A 19480-nucleotide genomic window follows, 5' to 3' on the forward strand; every position below is an offset into this window, starting at 1 on the left:
GAGGTCCCTTCTCCACCTGGTGGGTCCGGGAGGCAGTCTTGGGTGGGTTCGGGGGGTACTGGCTCCAGGTCCAGGGTGAGAAACAGTTCCTGGCTGTCGGGAAAACCAGTTTCTCCACTTGCTTGCTGTGAGCTATCTACAACCTCATCATCATCATCTTCCTCGTCCCCAAAACCTGCTTCCGTGTTGCCTCCATCTCCATTGAAGGAGTCAAACAACACGGCTAGGGTAGTGGTGGCTGAACCCCCTAAAATGGCATGCAGCTCATCATAAAAGCGGCATGTTTTGGGCTCTGACCTGGAGCGGCCGTTCGCCTCTCTGGTTTTCTGGTAGGCTTGCCTCAGCTCCTTAAGTTTCACGCAGCAGTGCTTCGGTCCCCGTTATGGCCTCTGTCCTTTACGCCCTGGGAGATTTTGACAAATGTTTTGGCATTTCGAAAACTGGAACGGAGTTCTGATAGCACGGATTCCTCTCCCCATACAGCGATCAGATCCCGTACCTCCCATTCACTCTGTGCTGGAGCTCTTTGCGATTCTGGGACTCCATCATGGTCACCTCTGCTGATGAGCTCTGCACTCACCTGCAGCTTGCCATGCAGGCCAAACAGGAAATTGAAATTCAAAAGTTTGCGGGTCTTTTCCTGTCTACCTGACCAGTTCATCTGAGTTGAGAGTGCTGTCCAGAGCAGTCACAATGGAGCACTTTGGGATAGCTGCCGGAGGCCAATACCGTCTAATTGTGTCCACAGTACCCGAGATTCGACCCAGCAAGGCCGATTACAGTGCTAATCCCCTTGTCGGGGGTGGAGTAAGGAAATCGATTTTAAGAGCCCTTTAAGTCATAAAAAAAGAGCTTCATCGTTTGGATGGGTGCAGGGTTAAATCGATTTAACGCTGCTAAATTCGACCTCAATTCCTAGTGTACCTAAGAAGCCTTGGTCTGCTGATTACAGGTGGCTAATCCCAGCATACATTTGGGATAGAAAAACAACATATTAAGAGGAAGTATGGTGATTAAAGCACAGGACTGGGTGTAAGAAATCTGGGTACCATTCATGGCTGTGGTGTTACTGAAAGTGGCTCTGTGAAAAATGGTATTGTGTGGTGGTCCACCTCCTGTCGCAATGACTACATCTCAAATGTGCTCAGTTTACAAATAAAAGGAGAGGCTTACTATTTGTGGTATGTGTGTTTGTGTGTGTAATTGTCAGCACTGCAACTGTGAATTCAGCTTGAGATCTGAGAATCAAACTGCATTCTTTAACTTGTGCAGCTTCAGTAGAACAATCAATCTAATGCACCCCTGTTTTCTCAGATTTTTGCCCTTAGTTACAGCTGTCAAACCTTATTGCCCTCAATGAGGATTGCGCAAGTGTAGCTAAGGAAAATAGGTGACTCCTCAGGGTTCCAGCGACAGGTGACAGCCTCACATACAGGGTGGGGGGAGTGCCTCAGGTGAGCGGCTGGGGGTTTCCCATTTTCTCTTTGAGAAATATGGTTACCCTGCAGCTTCCAGCTCCCGCACGCACAGAGGGGAACCCCTTAGCTCCCAGCCACCACGGTGGTGAGGGGGATCCATGGAGCCTCAGTAGCAAAAGCCACAGACAGGTCACGGCTTCCATAAATTTTTGTTTATTGCTGTGTCCTGTCCCTGACTTTTACTAAAAATAACCATGACAAAATCTTAGCCTTAATTATATGTAATCTAGGCAAAAACATAGGTAATTCCCTTTAACCGACCAAGATGGTCAAAATCCAGCACTCGTTCCACAAAATATCATTACTGTAACCCCAGGGTGTGCAAATGGTGCACTGGGTGCCCTAATGCTGTAGGGCAACTTAAATAGATCTCTCTTCCCTAATAATGCCTCCTCACTTCTATCTCTAGACACAAGTATTAACCACAGCACCTGTCTTTATTGGACAGTTACAAATAATGTATTAATCACAAATATAGCAGAATTAATTTATTATTTGGGGTAGGCTGTGAATTTTTAATAGGATTGTAAAAGAAATAATTTTAGTTGGAAGGAAATATCTAGTGTTTTATTTGAGTGCATTTGTAGCATGTGGCAGAGTAGGGATCTGGGACTTGAGACTTGGCACTCCTGACTTCTAGTCTCTGTTCTGCGACCTAATTGTTGAGTGGCCTTGTATGGCTATCAAGGGATTTGCCCCTCATCTTACACATCTATAACATGGTGTAATATTTGCCTGCTTCACTGGAGTATTGCGTAACTGATATTTGCAAACTGCTTTGAATCCTGAGATTAAAGATAATTATTCAAGTCTGAAGTATCTTACTATGATGTCAGTATGGATTTACTTCAGTACTGTCTTCTCTCCTTTTGACTATCATTTAGGTCCTAGTGTAATTGAATCCACTGCAGTAACAGCTAAACTGAATAACTTAAAGGTAAGAACTACGTTATATTGTTACATGGCAGGCACTGATGACTTTTTGTTAAAAAGCATTTTATTAATTTACACACATGCTTAAGAAGTCAGATTTTAAATGAAAAATTATATTTTGGTATATTTGTGTGTTGTGCTTTCCAACTTGCACGGGAATTCAGAATTTACTGGCTAAATTTTCTCAGATTAGTGCTTTATGCTGCCTCATGAGTAAAACTCGATGATCTCCATGACTTCTGCAGTGGCTGGTGTGCTTGACCCGGGGGCCACTTGTGTGGCCCCTGGGCCAGGCGCATCGGCTGCTGCTGAAGCAGTCTCTGCTCCCCCCATCCTGCCACACCCCTCAGCAGCAGGACTTTGGGTGTGGGAGGGCTCAGGGCTGGGGATTGGGGTGCAGGGCCGTGCTTACCTGGAGTGGGGGGGCTCCCCTCCCTCAGCTCCTAGCTCCATGTGCTGCCTCTGCTGGCAAGCACCGCTCCTGCAGCTCCCTTTGGCCACGGATCCCAGCCAATAGGAGCTGCAGAACTGGGGCTTGGGGTGGAGCGGAGGCAGCAAGTGGAGCTCAGGAGCTGGGTCGGGAACCTTGCCTGCCAACCCCTCCCCCCCCGCACCTATGGTGTCCCCCGCGCCCCTCCAAACAACCTCCGTGCCCGTCCCCCCAAGCACCAGCCATGAAACCCGCCATCCCACCCACTGCACCCCCTGGCATGCACACCCCTCCCCCCCCAGCACAGTCACGCCACCCCGGGCCGCGCGTCCCCCTGAGCTGTTCCCTCTTTCCCCCCCTTGCCTTCCAAGTTTTAGTCAGGGGTATATAGTAAAAGTCATGGACAGGTCATGGGCCGTGAATTTTTGTTTACGGCCTGTGACCTGTCCGTGACTTCTACTAAAAATACCCATGACTAAAACATAGCCTTACTCATGAGTACCCAGAATCAGTTTCTAGTCTCAGTTAGTTCTTCTCCAGGCTGGTAATTTAGGGAGACCTGTAATAGGGCAGAGGCCAACCAAAGTGTGGGATTCCCTTGAGAACCCATGCATTGCTCTTTAGTCAAGAAAGACAACCACAGTTTGCATCCGTAAGGGAGTGGGGTGGAGGGGAAATTGAAAGAGAGAATTTAAAAAGTCCTCAAGGAGGACTAACACCCCCACATCCATTTTCCATTCTGTCAACTGGAAGGAATGTTGTTTTTTTTTTTTTTTTTTTTTTTTTTTGGCAATTATTCACTGGTAAGTGAAAGATATGAGGTAAACACCAGAGATCTGGTTTCCTAAAAGCAGCCTTCACATCCTCACTTTCAAGGCTCTGCACTTTTCCTGCATCTTAGCTCTTGTTGGTTTTTTTTTCTATACCCACTCCAGTTTTACCTTAGGCAGTAATCTGATGGGGGATTTGGGACAGTACTTAAATTGCTTTGAAATAATAAAGTTGTGTGTTCAATTTGTTGAGCCCTAAATGTTTTGCCTGTATTATCTATATTTAACTTGCCACCTATGTATATTTGTTTTAGAGAACAGAAACCATTCTTACACAGGTTTCAGAGTAGCAGCCATGTTAGTCTGTATTCGCAAAAAGGAAAGGAGTACTTGTGGCACCTTAGCGACTAACAAATTTATTTGAGCATAAGCTTTCGTGAGCTACAGCTCCCTTCATTGGATGCATTCAGTGGAAAATACAGCGGGGAGATTTATATACATAGAGAACATGAAACAATGGGTGTTACCATACACACTGTAAGGAGAGTGATCACTTAAGGTGAGCTATTAAGCAGGAGAGCGGGGGGGCCCACCTTGATTATCACTACAAAAGGTTCCCCCTTCCCCCTCCTGCTTAATAGCTCACCTTAAGTGATCACTCTCCTTACAGTGTGTATGGTAACACCCATTGTTTCATGTTCTCTATGTATATAAATCTCCCTGCTGTATTTTCCACTGAATGCATCCGATGAAGTGAGCTGTAGCTCACGAAAGCTTATGCTCAAATAAATTCATTCTTACACACTAATTGTACGCAGATGAGCAGAGGTATGGCAAGGAAAAGGTATGCCAAACCTTTCTCTTCTACCACTGCTCCTTGTAATCTGTGAATCTAGACCACTATGATCATCTTTCTAGTCTGACCTCCTGTATAAAGCACAGGTTTCCCTGAATTAATTCCTGTTTGAATTAGAGTATATCTTTTAGAAAAACTTCCATTCAGAATTTGACCTACTTCTGCTTGCAGCTCATACCTATCCATTTCTTGTTTCATGGTTTTAAAAGGAATATAAAAGTTTTAGAACATCCAAGGGGAAATGGCTGCCATTTTGATACAAAAAATTGAATAAGCTTGACGTGTAGCAATTTGATGACTAAAACTCCGATTCTTGAAGTGTAGAGCTAGAAATAAACTACTGTTGGTACTTGATTTGAAAATATAAAACTGTATTTCCTTTCTGTACTTACATTCTCTTTGTTTAACTGTTTGCTGCTGCTTTTATTTTCTTTAAATACTTTTGTCTCTTCTTAATTCAAAGCTACACAAACTCTGTGTGCTGATTTAAAATGAAATGTATTCGCTGGTGGTATTCACACCACCAGCACTGTACCAAGAACTGACCATTTAATGGATTAAAAGAAAAACATGCTTTTCTGTCAGAAGTGTAGATCGGTAACAGAAGTATTTATTCGTTGCATGTCCAAATGGCTAGTGCAGTAGGATGAATGTGAATTACCTCAAATGCTTCTTGTTTTCTTCCAGATGAGGCCATTTAAATTAAATTCAAAACCGTTGTCTACTTATAATCAGCAGCTGTGGCTGACATGTGTGATTCAGCTGGATCAGCCTAACGGTAAGCACCCTGTCGAATTTATTATTTCAGAAAACTGATGTTATCCTGGAATTTTATTACAGTAGGTATAACAAGCCAATTACGGTTACAATAGTTGACCTGTATTTCACTTAGCTGTCATGTATATTCTCATGTAGTTTTACCTGGATCCAAAATGCATGGAAAAAACACACCCATCACAATAAATATGCAGAACTTGACTTACTAGCTAAGAAAGTAAGGGAATGGCTATAGGGACATTTCAAAGTTGTTTGTTTTTTATACTTTTTGCTAAAGCAGTAATGTGGTGTCTGTCTGTCTCGCGCTCTCTCTCTTTAGCTTCCTCTTTTGGGGTTAGACTAGTTGATGTTACAAGATATTGACCCTAGGTTAACACTCAGATTCTCAAATCACATTATCAGATATTGCTAACTGCACTGAATACCACACTGACTTTAATGGGAATTCTTGCCCAAGTCAGGAATGCAGGATTTTTCCTCTCTACTGTAACAAAGCATAACTGAATTGGTTTCAGTGAGCTGGGAGTATTGCTGCATGTAGTAACTCTATTTGAGATTTCATTTCTGCATTTGTTTTGGACAACAGCCGAATATTTTTCTCTTTAATTACAGAGTCCAGCTTCAAAACAAATGTTACTATGACAGTTAAAATACGTGGTGTAGAAGAAAATGGAAGCTCATCATTTATTAATAACCAAGTTTACAATCGGACGAGAATACTGAACTGTGCACAAGTAAGTATTTTTTTTGAAACAACACTGATTGTAAAGCTTATTCTTCTAAAACTACTTGTGTGTGGTAGATGTGGGGAGAGTATCTGATAAGGAGGCCACAGGGGAAAACCTGCAGTAAGAGTTTGTCTACGTATGCTTGCAGTTGTGCTAGTAATACTGTGTTTCTTGGATTTTTCTAGCAAGGTTGTAAAATGGCTTCATCCAGCTGTGTGGCATGACTTCTTTTGAGATCCATAGTAACCAAACCATAATATAGAATACTTTTCAATAGCACAAATGGAACTGAATTACAAAAAAAAAATTCCCCATCCACACTGGGAAAATAGTAAAACTCACTAGTCACAACTGTGTTTAAACGCAGTTGCTGTTAGCACTGTTTTAGTATTAATGTGGACAGATTCTAAATGGAAGAATCAGAATGCTGTAATACAGTCACTGCCTTGAGTCTGAGACAAAACATTTATTTAAGTGTATTCATTTAAGGTTTTAAAGTTCTAGAATACCTTTTCTTCAGCTTCTAAGATTTGAGTTAGTTTAACTTAAAGAGCCATCAAACTATAGCTCCTCATGATTGAGACTTTCTTTAGAAGAAAGATCTTAATTACACAGTGAGGACCATATATCATAATTAGGGCCCTACCAAATTCACCTTCTATTTTGGTCAATTTCATGGTCATAGGATTTTAAAAATTGTAAATTTCATTATTTCAGCTATTTAAATCTGAAATTTCATGGTGTTGTAACTGTAGGGGTCCTGACCCAAAAAGGAGTTGGCTGGGGCGGGGTGGGTGTCTCAAGGTTATTGTAGGGTGGGTTGCACTGCTGCTGGTGACGGCACTGCCTTCAGAGCTGGGCAGCTGAAGAGCAGTGGCTGCTGGCCGGGAGCCCAGCTCTGAAGGCAGAGCCGTTGCCAGCAGCAGCACAGAAGTAAGGATGGCATGATATGGTATTGCCACCCTTACTTCTGCGCTGCTGCCTGCAGAGCTGGGTCCTTAGTCAGCAAACGCCACTCTCCGGCCGCCCAACTCTAAAGGCAGCAGTGCAGAATTAAGAGTGGCAGTACCATACCAAGCCTTCCTTACTTCTGCCCTAGTGCTGATGGGATGCTGCCTTCAGAGCTGGCCACCAGCCACCGGATCTGAAGAGAGCGCAGAAGTAAGGGTGGCAATATCGCGCCTCCCTCCTAAAATAACCTTGTGATTTCTCCCCCTCCCCCCTCAACTCCATTAAACAAAGAAAACCTAATGCATTTTCTAGCTAGATTACTTAGTAACTTTACAGGAATTGGAGAACTTGCATCCTTGATCTGTTTCTGGCAAAGGTATCACAGAGACAGACAAAACCATTTGTCCCCCCCTCCCTCCAGATTTGAAAGTATCTTGTCTCCTCATTTGTCACTTTGGGTCAGGTGCCAGCAAGGTTACCGTAGCTTCTTAACCCTTTACAGGTGAAAGGGTTTTGCCTCTGGCCAGGAGGGATTTTATAGCACTGTATACAGAAAGGTGGTTACCCTTCCCTTTATATTTATGATAGTCTTAGTGAAATATTTCAAATATTTGTAACATGAGTATGTTGAGAGGTTCTGTCTCTGCTTGGTCACTTTGTCTCACTTACACATGAGCACTCTAAATGGTTTGAATGTCTTAAGTCAGTCTAGATGCTGCTTCTAGTTTTCTGACTTGTGTTCCCCTCTACAAGATGTAAAAGATTAGGTAAAATGTTCAAAAGTGCGTAAATGACTTAGGAACCCAAATCCTATTTACATTCATTGGGTCTTGGGCTCCTAGTCATTAAGTGCTTATGAAAGTTTCATGCATTATCACAACAGTGTTGTGCATCTTCTGTTTCTCTTGGTTCTGTTGACTCACTTTGACCGCAACAAAGACTGGAGGACAATCTGGCATCTTTCATAGATTCTGTGGCTAGAAGGGACAACTATGATCATCTAGTCTGACCTGCATAACACAGGCACTAGAACTTCCCTGAAATGATTCCTGTTTGAATTAGAGCATATCTTTTAGAAGAACATCCAATCTTGATTTAAAAATTGCCAGTGATGGAGAATCTTCCACAACCCTTGGTAAAAATTGCTCCAAAGATTTATTACCCTCACTCTTTCAAGAGTAGTCTCTTCCAAAAACCAGTAGTGTCTATACCATATAATTGTTGAAAGTTAGATTAACTTTGGGTCTTACCTAACATTGAACTCTGGATGACTAGTCAGGACCAGTGGGAAAGATAAATGTCATTCACCTGACCAGTGTCTGGAAATTAGTTTCTTTCTACCTAGACTTCCATTGTTAGTTGTGAAAGGAATTGAAGTACCAGAGTGTATCTCTTCCCCTGCATTCTTCCAGTTCCCAGCACTGTTCTGGGAGATATCCACTGAAATGTCACAGCTGTTGGAATTAGAAACTTGAGAAGGGTGCAAAGGTGTATTTGTACTGCAGTCTTGTTGGTTGAAACGGAGATGGCTTGTGTTCTTAAGTCTGCCCATTTGTAAGCAATGACCCTTTCTTACTAAGTATAGATAGGGCCCTACCAAATTCACGGTCATGAAAAACGCATCACGGACTGTGAAATCTGGTATCCCACCGTGAAATCTGGTCTTTTGTGTGCACTTACCATAGTTTTAGGTGACAAATCTGTGGAACTGTCATTCAGGTGTCATTAGAGGAAGTTTTGGAACAAATTGATAAACTAAACAGTAATAAGTCACCAGGACCAGATGGTATTCACCCAAGAGTTCTGAAGGAACTCAAATGTGAAATCGCAGAATTACTAATTGTAGTCTGTAACCTATCATTTAAATCAGCTTCTGTACCAGATGACTGGAGGATAACTAATGTGACACCAATTTTTAAAAAGGGCTCCAGAAGTGATCCCAGCAATTACAAGGCTGGTAAACCTGACTTCAGTACCAGGCAAACTGGTTGAAATTATAGTAAAGAACAAAATTGTCAGACACATAGATTAACATAATTTGTTGGGGAAGAGTAAACGTGGCTTTTGTAAAGGGAAATCATGCCTTACCGATCTACTAGAATTCTTTGAGGGGGTCAACAAGCATGTGGATAAGGGGGATCCAGTGGATATAGTGTACTTAAATTTTCAGAAAGCCTTTGACAAGATCACTCACCAAAGGCTCTTCAGCAAAGTAAGCTGTCATGAGATAAGAGGGAAGGTCCTCCATGGATTGGTAAATGGTTAAAAGACAGGAAACAAAGGGTAGGAATAAATGGTCAGTTTTCAGAATGGAGAAACTAAATAGTGTTGTCCCCCAGGGGTCTGTACTGGGGGCCCAGTTCTATTCAATATATTCATAAATGATCTGGAAAAAGGGGTAAACAGTGAGGTGGCAAAATTTGCAGATGATACAAAATTGCTCAAGATAGTTAAATCCCAGGCAGACTGCAAAGAGCTACAAAAGGATCTCTCAAAATTGGATGACTGGGCAACAAAATGGCAGATGAAATTCAATGTTGAAAATGCAAAGTAATGCACCTTGGAAAGCAATCCCAACTATACCTATAAAATGATGGCGTCTAAATTAGCTGTTACCACTCAAGAAAGAGATCTTGGAGTCATGGTGAACAGTTCTCTGAAAATATCCACTCAGTGTGCAGTGGCAGTCAAAAAAGCAAACAGAATGTTGGGAATCATTAAGAAAGGGATAAATAGTAAGACACAAAGTATTATATTGCCTCTATATAAATCCATGGTATGCCCACATCTTGAATACTGCATGCAGATGTGGTCGCTCCATCTCAAAAAAGATATCTTGGAATTGGAAAAGGTTCAGAAAAGGACAACAAAAATTATTAGAGGTATGGAATGGCTACCATATGAGGAGAGATTAATAAGACTGTGACTTTACAGCTTGGAAAAGAAACGACTAAAGGAGGATATGATAGCGGTCTATACATTCATGACTGGTGTGGAGAAAGTAAATAAGGAAGTGTTATTTACTCCTTCTCATAATACAAGAACAAGGGGCCACCAAATGAAATTAATAGGTAGAAGGTTTAAAACAAAAACAAGAAAGTATTTTTTCACACAACACACAGTAAACCTGTGGAATTCTTTGCCAGAGGATGTTGTGAAGGCCAAGACTGTAATGGGGTTCAAAAAAGGACTAGATAAGTTCATGGAGGATAGATCCATCAATGGCTATTAGCCAGGATAGACAGGGATGTTGTCGCTAGCCTGTGTTTGCCAGAAGCTGGGAATGGGCGACAGGGGATGAATCACTTGATTATCTGTTCTGTTCATTCCCTCTGGGGCCACCCGGCATTGGCCACTGACAGAAGGCAGGATACTGGGCTAGATGGACCTTTGGTCTGACCCAGTATGGCCGGTCTTATACTATACAGATTTCACGGGGGAGACCAGCATTTCTCAAATTGGGGGTTCTGACCCAAAAGGGAGTTGCAGGGGGCTTGCCAGGTTATTTTAGAGGGGTTGCAGTATTGCCCCCCTTACTTCTATGCTGCCTTGAGAGCTAGGCACCTGGCCAACAGCCACCCATCTCTGGCCGCCCAGCTCTGAAGGAAGCACCCTGCTAGGAGCAGTGCAGAAGTAAGGGTGGCAATACCATGCCATGCCATCCTTACTACTGTGCTGCTGCTGGCGGCAGCTCTGCCTTCGGAGCTGGGTTTCTGGCCAGCAGCCGCCAGTCTCCAGCTGCATAGCTCTGAAGGCAGCACTGCTGCCAGCAGCAGCGCAGAAGTAAGGGTAGCAGTACTGCAAACCCCCCTACCATAACCTTGCGACTCCCGCACAACTCCTTTTGTGGGTCAGGACCCCTACAATTACAACACTCTGAAAATTCAGATTCCAATAGGCAAAATAATGAAATTTATGTTTTTTAAATTCCTCTGACCAGGAAACTGAGCAAAATGAACTGTGAATTTGGTAGGGCCCTAGGTATAGATGATAAATTGGGCAATTGCTTGAAAATTACCACAGCATGGCGAACTAATCTGCTGGATAATTGTAGGAAACGGGATTGAGCAAAGACAGCCTAGAGCACTTCTGCTGCTGCTGAGTTGTTGGAGCATTTATTTGCTCATGTGTTTACAGTTTTTGGTTTCATAGGTACAAAGGCATATTAATATCCTTCACTGAGTGCTAACTTTCTTTGGAAAGGTTAGAATTTTTCTGATGTTCTCCTTAGCTCTCTGACGCTGAAAGAAAGAATAGCACACAGACAAATCTAAAACTGTCACTTGTTTGGGGGCCCCTCTACTCCCCAAAAAAACACTGTTGGTAGTTCTGTACATTTTTAGTTGGCTCTGGATGATGTCATTTCCTTGTGCTGTATATTAATGTGGGTTAAGAAGTGACCCACATTAACATTTTTTAAAATATCAGTATAAAGCTCTCCAATCCTTTGCTTTGATGTCCTCAGCAGAGCCTCATACCACTTCAGAGCCACAGTCTCTTAGTGCTTTTAATCCATAACTATCTCAAAGTGAAAGAAAACACAACAGAAGACATCAAAGATCAGAAATTTATAAGATATTTTTAAAAAGCAGCCACTTCTTAAAGAAAGCTTTCAAGTTTTATTCATACATCAAAGAAAAAAGGCTCCTTTTTGTCTTTTGCAGGTCATTTAAAAAAAAAAAAAAAAGAGAAAAATCTGTGGTACCAGGAGACCTTACACTTGGATCCGTTTCTACTGAGAAATATAGCTGTATTTTGGCTGATGGGCAGTTAACACCCATTGAGCTTTTACTTTGTCTGAGTGCCTTAAATAAGTTTCTTTGGAATCTCTCTGATCTCCTTATTTTTCCATTATAACTTTACTATGTTAGTCATTTTTTGTAATTTAATCCTATTGAGGTGTAAGCCCTTAAATATAAATTACAGCATAAAGCTCTTATGAGGTATTCTGACTCTACTGTGTGTTTTCATAGAAATGTGCCGAAATCATTGTGGTTCACCTTGGCTACCTGACTTACACTCAGTACGAAGTTATTGTTGGTTTTGAGGATCTGAATAAGCTGATGTACCCCATCAAGAATGTGAATTTCACAGTAAGTGAACAGTATCATGCTAGCAAAAAAAAAAAAAATCTTCAGTTTTAATTATTGTTGTGGAAGGCTACTTTAACCATAGTAAAATGTATGTCATTTCCCTTTTGAAGGTGAAACACTTGCACAGAAAAAGTGTAGAGGCTAAGGTCCTATCCTCACTGAGATTGTAAACATACTTTATTTGCCATTGTCGAGGTTCTAGCACAATTTCCTTGATTACTGTGGAGAAGGACTCTTCTGTCAGAACAGTTATGAACTTGTGCTTACCTAGAGCAGTAGTCTGTAGTGCTGTTCTCTAGAAAAGAAATCTTTATCAGCACTTGGAAAGCCATACTAAGACCCAGCTAGCAACAGCTGTTCAAACATGATTACAGCTAGTACAGTTCGGATTAGCGTGGACAAGGAAAGCCTGTTCAGAAAGCCATTCTATGTTTTCTTACAAGGCACACCATTGAAAAGAACTTGAATGCATATGTGAAACCCTTGTCTTGTTCTTACAGCTCTGAACTCAAGCACTGCTTTAAAAATAACTGTAAAATGGAAAAGCCTCCTGGCAATTATCATACAAATAGGCATTCCAAAAATTGCATTTCTGTCATTCCCATGTTCAACTGCTTGCAGTGTTGGGATCTGAGCGCACAAGAAATATCTCATTTAGATAGGTTAATATGTGAATTCAAATCTTGCATCCCCAAACATCTACAGGCCTCTTACAACTGGTATGGTAGGTGTATTGAGATTAGCAGGATTTCTCCAGACTTTCCAAAAGCACGTGGGGTTAGAAAATTATCATTGTAGGAAACTCTTGATTGGGGTTTGTTTTTTTTGTTTGGGTGTTTTTGCACACACACAGTGTTGGGCGGAAAGGGAAGAATGTACTCAAGACAAGCAGCCATTCTTCCCTGAAGAAATATGCTGAGTGTAAACCATGGCATATAAAGGTGTCTTGCAAAACAAAATGTTTACAGTACTTCACCAATTTGTGCTGAGTGACTACAAAGCCAATATACAAAAAGCAACTTTGAAGTTGATCCTGCCTGTGCTGCTGTGGTCTGGGTGTATATTCCAGCAGTGGTTGCTGTGCTGTGATATTCCAACCTATAGCATTCTGTGTGTCACAGCTGCTAGCATGTAGGGACCTAAAATGAAAAGGCAAAATGTTGGTTTTTTAGTTCTTTATACACTGAATGCACCTCTTTGCTGGGTAAGTGGAGAGTATTCAGCACATATGTGAAGCGATAGTTTATCATCTTGCTTTGTACATGACTTTTAAGGCAGCTTTGCAAAATTCTGCTTTCCCAGGGCAAATAAAATCACATTTTATTTGTCTTCCCTATGCTCTTGTATTGTTTGTTATATTTAGTGCCTAGTATCCTCAGCTATGCACAGTGTGTAACATAGTGGGGCTCTGTACATGTAGTGCACAATAAATGGTACCTGATCTAAAAAGCTTGCAGTCTAAATAGACAAGACCGACAAAGAGGGAAACCGGTGACCGAGAGGTGAAGTGACTTGCCCAAAGTCACGCAAGGGGCCAGAAGGCGTTGGCGAGTAGATTTTTGTGCCTGGGCTTGTACATTTTTATAACCATTTTCCAAGTCTCCTTTAAAGTCTAATATGTGGACCACAGAATAACTTAAACCCTTATCCTTTGTAAAATTTATATAAGCTACATTTTATCCATAATGACAGGTTTCAGAGTATCAGCCGTGTTAGTCTGTATCCGCAAAAAGAAAAGGAGTACTTGTGGCACCTTAGAGACTAACAAATTTATTTGAGCATAAGCTTTCGTGAGCTACAGCTCATTTCATCGGATGCTGTAGCTCACGAAAGCTTATGCCCAAATAAATTTGTTAGTCTCTAAGGTGCCACAAGTCCTCCTTTTCATTTTATCCATAAAATGTGTTTATGGGGGAGGAAATTAAGTTAGTTGCACATTTTTAGAACTTGCTTTCCTTTTTCCTGAGGCAAAAACCAGATGGAGAAATAAATGAGCTAATTAGCAATCATTAATCTCCTCTTAATTTAGCAAGTTTAGTAAGCTACGAACATGCATGGTCTTTAAAAATAAAGAAGCTTGCAGTGGATTGAGTCAATCAATGAATTTACTGTAAAGTCTTAAACAACGGGAAGTTAACCTGTGTTGGTTTCATCCTCTTTTTTGCCTTAGTTTTGTGGTTTGGCATGTATGATGGCACTTTGAGACTGTAGCATGCTTCTTCTTTATCCTGTAACTTCGTATTAAGCATGAGGAACAGTAGGCTGCTTTAGCTTTGTTTTAATTTATTGAAATTTTCATAATAATATTGAGGTTGGAGGAGGTGGCAAGACATGAATTAGCCTTAATCTTTCTAAGGTGGTGCTGTGGAATTTGAAATGGCTTGGCCGTGAAACTTGAGAAAGCCAGTGTGTTGATCTGTAGAGACTTTTATGCAATATTGTGTCTGCAAGTACTAGTAATTTTTTGTCATGCAAATTCTATCAGCTTCCTCTTAACATACTAATTTATCTTTTATTATCTTGTAGTGGAAAACCTATAACCCATCTTTTTCACAAGTGGAAATCTGGTTCCGATTTGTCTTTGTAGTTCTTACTTTCATGGTCACTGTGAGTATAGTCTCTTACTTAACTTTTTTGGAGGGCTGGGTATAGGTGTGCAGGTGGCTAATTCAACTGCTACACAGTCCTGTGTTTGGTACCATAGCTCTCAACATTAGCAAAGCCTCATACTGTGCATGTGCAAAACCATTTTTAAAAATGCTTATAATTCAGTTTGTGCTTTAAAGTGAAAATAATGGAAGGGTTTAGTTCAACCTAAATTTTCAAGTTCAGCCGTGTTTGAGTGTTTTTTGAATTGGGTGGATGAAGCCTTGCAAATAGGGAAAATCATATACTTTGTACAACTCAAAATGGTTGAAAGAATTTTGCTCATACTTTCAAGAAAAAAATTCACTTTGGGGCTGAGACCAAGTAACGAAATATTTCTGAAAAACTGGAGTGAAAAATTTCTGACTTAATGAATGAAAACACTGGGTTAGAATGAAAGTCCTAATGTTATCTTGAATGTAGTGGGTGCTGCTACACACTTTCTAGAATAGTGTGTGTGTGTGTGTGTGTGTGTGTGTGTGTGTGTGTGTGTGTGTGTGTGTGTGTGTGTGTGTGTGTGTATAAAAAATACACATGCATGTGCACATGTACACACAACTTTTATCAAGTAACAATGAATGTGGTACATGACCTGACCTGTCAGTGAATTTTGTTGGCTAGTTTAGGCAGATATCAGTATGTTGTTATAGTGTGTGTGTATAGTAATATCAAACAGTAAGTTGGCAGCATCACACAAATTATGCTGATTTGTGCAGTAGCAGCTGGTTTCTATTTCAGGTTGTCCCAGAGGTTAAGTGACTTGCTCAAGGTCACACAACGTATCAGAATGAGAAATAGAACCTTGGAGACCTGACTCCCAGTGATAAAATCTGCTCAACAGAGTACACTTCCTTTTGAGTGACATTGTTAGTGCATTACAGTCTCTGTTAGCTCTTCTAAGGATAGGAAGGACAAGATAGATGAAGCCTGATGTATGTAATACAGTTGCCAATAACTGGCAGTTGCCAATAACTTTTTTTTTTTTTGTAGTGTCTGTTTGCCCATTCCCTCCGGAAATTTTCTATGAGAGACTGGGGAATTGAACAGAAATGGATGTCCATCCTCCTTCCCCTGTTGCTGCTTTACAATGGTATTTGTGTGTATATATATATTATGCCATTTTTGTAGGGTTCTCTTACAATCAGCTTGGCCCCTTTAAAATATGTGACTGTTTATACGAATTGAATCTGTAAGTGGTCTGACAAGAGAGAACAGAGGGGGCTTGCTGCAAAGGGAACTCTGGCCATGAGGGACTGCTCAGGCAGTAGCAGCCGTGTTACATGTTCTCAGGAGCTTTAACACTAGAACTACACTGAGACCTGACTGTAGGCAACCAGCAAGAAACAGTTGTGTAGTAGGTTCCCTCTAAGTAAAGGGCTAACAAAACATGAACTCTATTGGAAATCTTGGGGAAAATCTGAGTGATTGCTTAGCACAGGGAGGAGTACCTGTTGGCGGTACCTTGTATTTGTTATGAACTTTCAGATTTAACCAACTGCAGTGCCACTTACTTGCTAAGATTTTGAAAAAATTGCTTGCTTGTTCTCTGAAGACTGTTTGGGTCCCCCTCCCCTTGATTAATAATGGGTAAAATTGAAGAAGAAAAGAAAATTCTATGATTTTTCTTCCATTCTGTTACAGATCCATTTTTCCCCCTCTCATTTTTGGTGAACAGTTGGTTTCCTGGGATGCTTGATGACCTCTTTCAGTCAGTGTTTCTGTGTGCATTGCTGCTGTTCTGGCTCTGTGTCTACCACGGGATCCGAGTGCAGGTAAGGAGAGGACAATTACTCAGTACTTGCTGCAGAGATATTAACATTAATTCAGTTTTGCATTATGTAGTTTTAATTTTTCTCCCTGATTTATGTGGTACACTTTTTTTCCAAGCTGTTAACAAAATGAAATCATGCCTAATATGAAAGTGTTCATGAAGCTCATTCTATACACAGTGTAATGTGACTTTTTATTCTGTCCCATATGCTAAACTCATTCTTCCATTTTATTTCAAATCAGCTGTTTTATATATTCTAGCTCATCGTTTAATGGATTTGCAGGGTGACAAAGCTGTTGTGAAAGCCTGATGTAGTGTTGTACTGTTTGTATTAGGACTTGAATATGTTATTTGTGGTTAGCCATTTGGGTGCTTCTTCCCTTGTGCTAGGGAAGAGACAGGACTCTGTTATAGAGCAGTGTTTCTTCACCTTTTTGATATCAAGGACCAGCTTGTTGCCTTTCTTAAACTGTGTCCGGGAGATCTCAGGAACCGGCATAGAGAATGATGTCATGTGACTTTGAGTCTAAAATGATTAGCGGTGAAATACTGAGCTATTCTGGCACAGCCTTCTTGGCGTGGTTCACACCTTTCATCTCTTATTCTAGACTAGTTGCAGAGCAACACTGTGGTAGTTTCCGCTTGGTTCATGTTTGGAAGTCTATTTTTTTGCAACCATACGTTTTATAATCTTAAAAAAAAATAAAAGAGAACTCAAATTCTGAAGCACAATTTGATGGAAAGAAGTAGATTCTGCAGCTTCAGAATCCATGAAGTGAATCAGATCTTGCAATATCCTCACTTTGTTTTAACATGCATGTGATTATAACATAGTTTTTATACACTCAGTAGTGAGCTTTGGATCTTACAAAATAAATTGCAGATGGTGCTTTTTTAAAAAGCACTTTGGGAGTTAACCCGAAGTATGGCTGTTCCTATTTTAATATGTTGAGAACCAACATGCTCTCTCAGGTGAATTCAGATGTTCTTAACCTGTCTTCTGTTGCCCCAACAGGGAGAAAGGAAATGCTTAACGTTCTATTTTCCCAAATTCTTTATCGTTGGTCTTCTATGGTTGGCTTGTGTTACATTAGGAATATGGCAAACGTAAGTAATTTCCCTTTGCACTAAGTTTTAGTGAGGAAAAGCTGATTGGGGAAAAAGAAGGTGGTTTACAATTAGTGATGTCTGTTTGTCTTTTGATGTTTTGATTGTGATCCGGAAATGGATAAATTGAGCTGCACCAGTTATGTCAGATCTTCCCATTTTGTAAACTGAGACTAAATCTCTAATGGCTGCCCTAATAACACACAGCTATATGAATTCCACAGCCAGTGCATAATGGCTCCCTACAGTACGTTTTCCAGTGTTTTGTTCAATTTAGAAAAGGATTACAAGTAGTAGAGCTTCCCCTTCCTTTGGAAAGGCCAGGCAGAGACCTTACTGTTAGGATATGTTGGTTTGTTCAATTTTATTCCATTACGCCAAGTGCTGTACCCTCTTAGACCATGCTGAACCTTGCATCTCAGTATTTACACTCTACATGTATTTGTAAACTGTCCTACTCACCTCATCAAGTTGTTGTTTAGCCAAGTAATACATATATTTAATTTTTCCTCTTATATCAGTCCCTCTGACCTTTGAATAATTTGTGTTGCGCTTTTCTGAATTTTTTCCAATTTGATAAGCTAACATAAAGATAGAAACCTTCCCCTCCCAGACAGCTACCCCACCATTTGTGGTGATGTGGCTTTCTAAGGCACATTACCCACAATTGTGTCCCTCTTATATTTTGTTTTTTTTTTTGGAGGAAGTAAACAGTGGGGTTGGGTGGGTAAGGTTGAAAGGTATGCAGTTTCAGGAAATGCTATTGAAATCAGAGACTGCCATTCTGCCCTATAAGGGATACATACTTGACAATGAGTGAAGAGTCAGATCCTGCATTTTTTTTCATTGCTCCAATCAAACTCAATAAATCTGTGAAACCCAAGTTTTGTAGGAAGTTACTGTGTGTTAAAGTAGCCAAAAATAAACAGGGGAAATGAATAAAGAATAGCTGAAAACCCAGAATCCCCACATACATGACAAGTAAAATCAATGGGTCCGATCCTCAGCTGGTATAAATCCATGTGTCTCAATTTAAAATCAGTGGAACTACCAGTTTACATCAGCTGAGGATCTGGCCCAGTGTCCATAATCTTAGTATAAAAGTCTAGAATTCCAATAGTGTCTTTTGTCAATGCATGTTTCTGGTTTAACCTGACACCGTTAGAACTGTGATTACTTCCTGATCTTTGATATTTTCTAGTGTTAATGAACTACATGATCCAACATACCAGTACAGGGTTGACACAGGTAATTTTCAGGTAAGTTTGAATCAAACTTTTTTGACACTTCCTTATGGATTTTGTATGTCTACTCAGGTAAGACTGGGAAAGAGGTGTGTGTGAAGAGATCTGGCAGTTATTTAGTATTACATTATATTATTCTTCAGGCTGAAATGTAACTATTTTTTTGCTGTAAAACTTTAAAAAAACCAAGTGCTGAATGGAAGACCTGAAGATTAAAAATATATTTTCACTATTTTAAGGAAAATTGTTCAGATGAATTTTTGTTTGGCTAATGCGAATGTCTTTAAAATGGACTTGTTTATAGAAATGCTCCCTCCATTGCATATTCTGTACTGGAGACATGGAATGTTTCCTTTTGGATTAAGGGGCATGTGTCTATAGGCCCACTGCACTATTAAGAAAGGAGGCCATAGTGTGAATGTTGAACTGTCACCCCACAGAAGACCGTTCGGAACTGTTTTCTAACCAGTAACTACTCAATTGCAACCACCCAGGGCATCTTGGGTCTCATCAGAAACATATTCATTACTTTTCAGAGAGCCAAAAAAGAGCTCCTGGTTAGGCCTCTTAGTTCTCCACACCTTCTATTCTCAGAACATTTGGCCTTCTCAGTAAATCTCTGCTTTCCCTTCTGTAGGAGAAATCAGTTCTGTACAGCCTCCTGTAGTTTCTCAGAGCTGTGGCCATTTTTAGAAA

At 40.7% G+C, this 19480-nt stretch overlaps 1 protein-coding gene across 7 annotated transcripts in view; it reads left to right on the forward strand.

Moving 5' to 3' along the window:
• Positions 1-19480, forward strand: part of TMEM181 (transmembrane protein 181) — a 56029-nt gene that overhangs the window by 22642 nt on the left and 13907 nt on the right. For all 7 annotated transcript variants that reach the window (XM_038395485.2, XM_038395487.2, XM_038395483.2 and 4 more), the window contains 9 exons: positions 2363-2415; positions 5155-5245; positions 5857-5978; positions 11897-12016; positions 14543-14623; positions 15653-15752; positions 16304-16434; positions 17449-17540; positions 18742-18799. In XM_038395485.2, the coding sequence (XP_038251413.1) occupies positions 2363-2415; positions 5155-5245; positions 5857-5978; positions 11897-12016; positions 14543-14623; positions 15653-15752; positions 16304-16434; positions 17449-17540; positions 18742-18799 (848 nt within the window). The remainder of the gene's footprint in view (positions 1-2362; positions 2416-5154; positions 5246-5856; positions 5979-11896; positions 12017-14542; positions 14624-15652; positions 15753-16303; positions 16435-17448; positions 17541-18741; positions 18800-19480) is intronic.

This window comes from Dermochelys coriacea, chromosome 3 (genome assembly GCF_009764565.3).
Source record: "Dermochelys coriacea isolate rDerCor1 chromosome 3, rDerCor1.pri.v4, whole genome shotgun sequence".
In the NCBI taxonomy this organism is placed as follows: Eukaryota; Metazoa; Chordata; order Testudines; family Dermochelyidae; genus Dermochelys; species Dermochelys coriacea.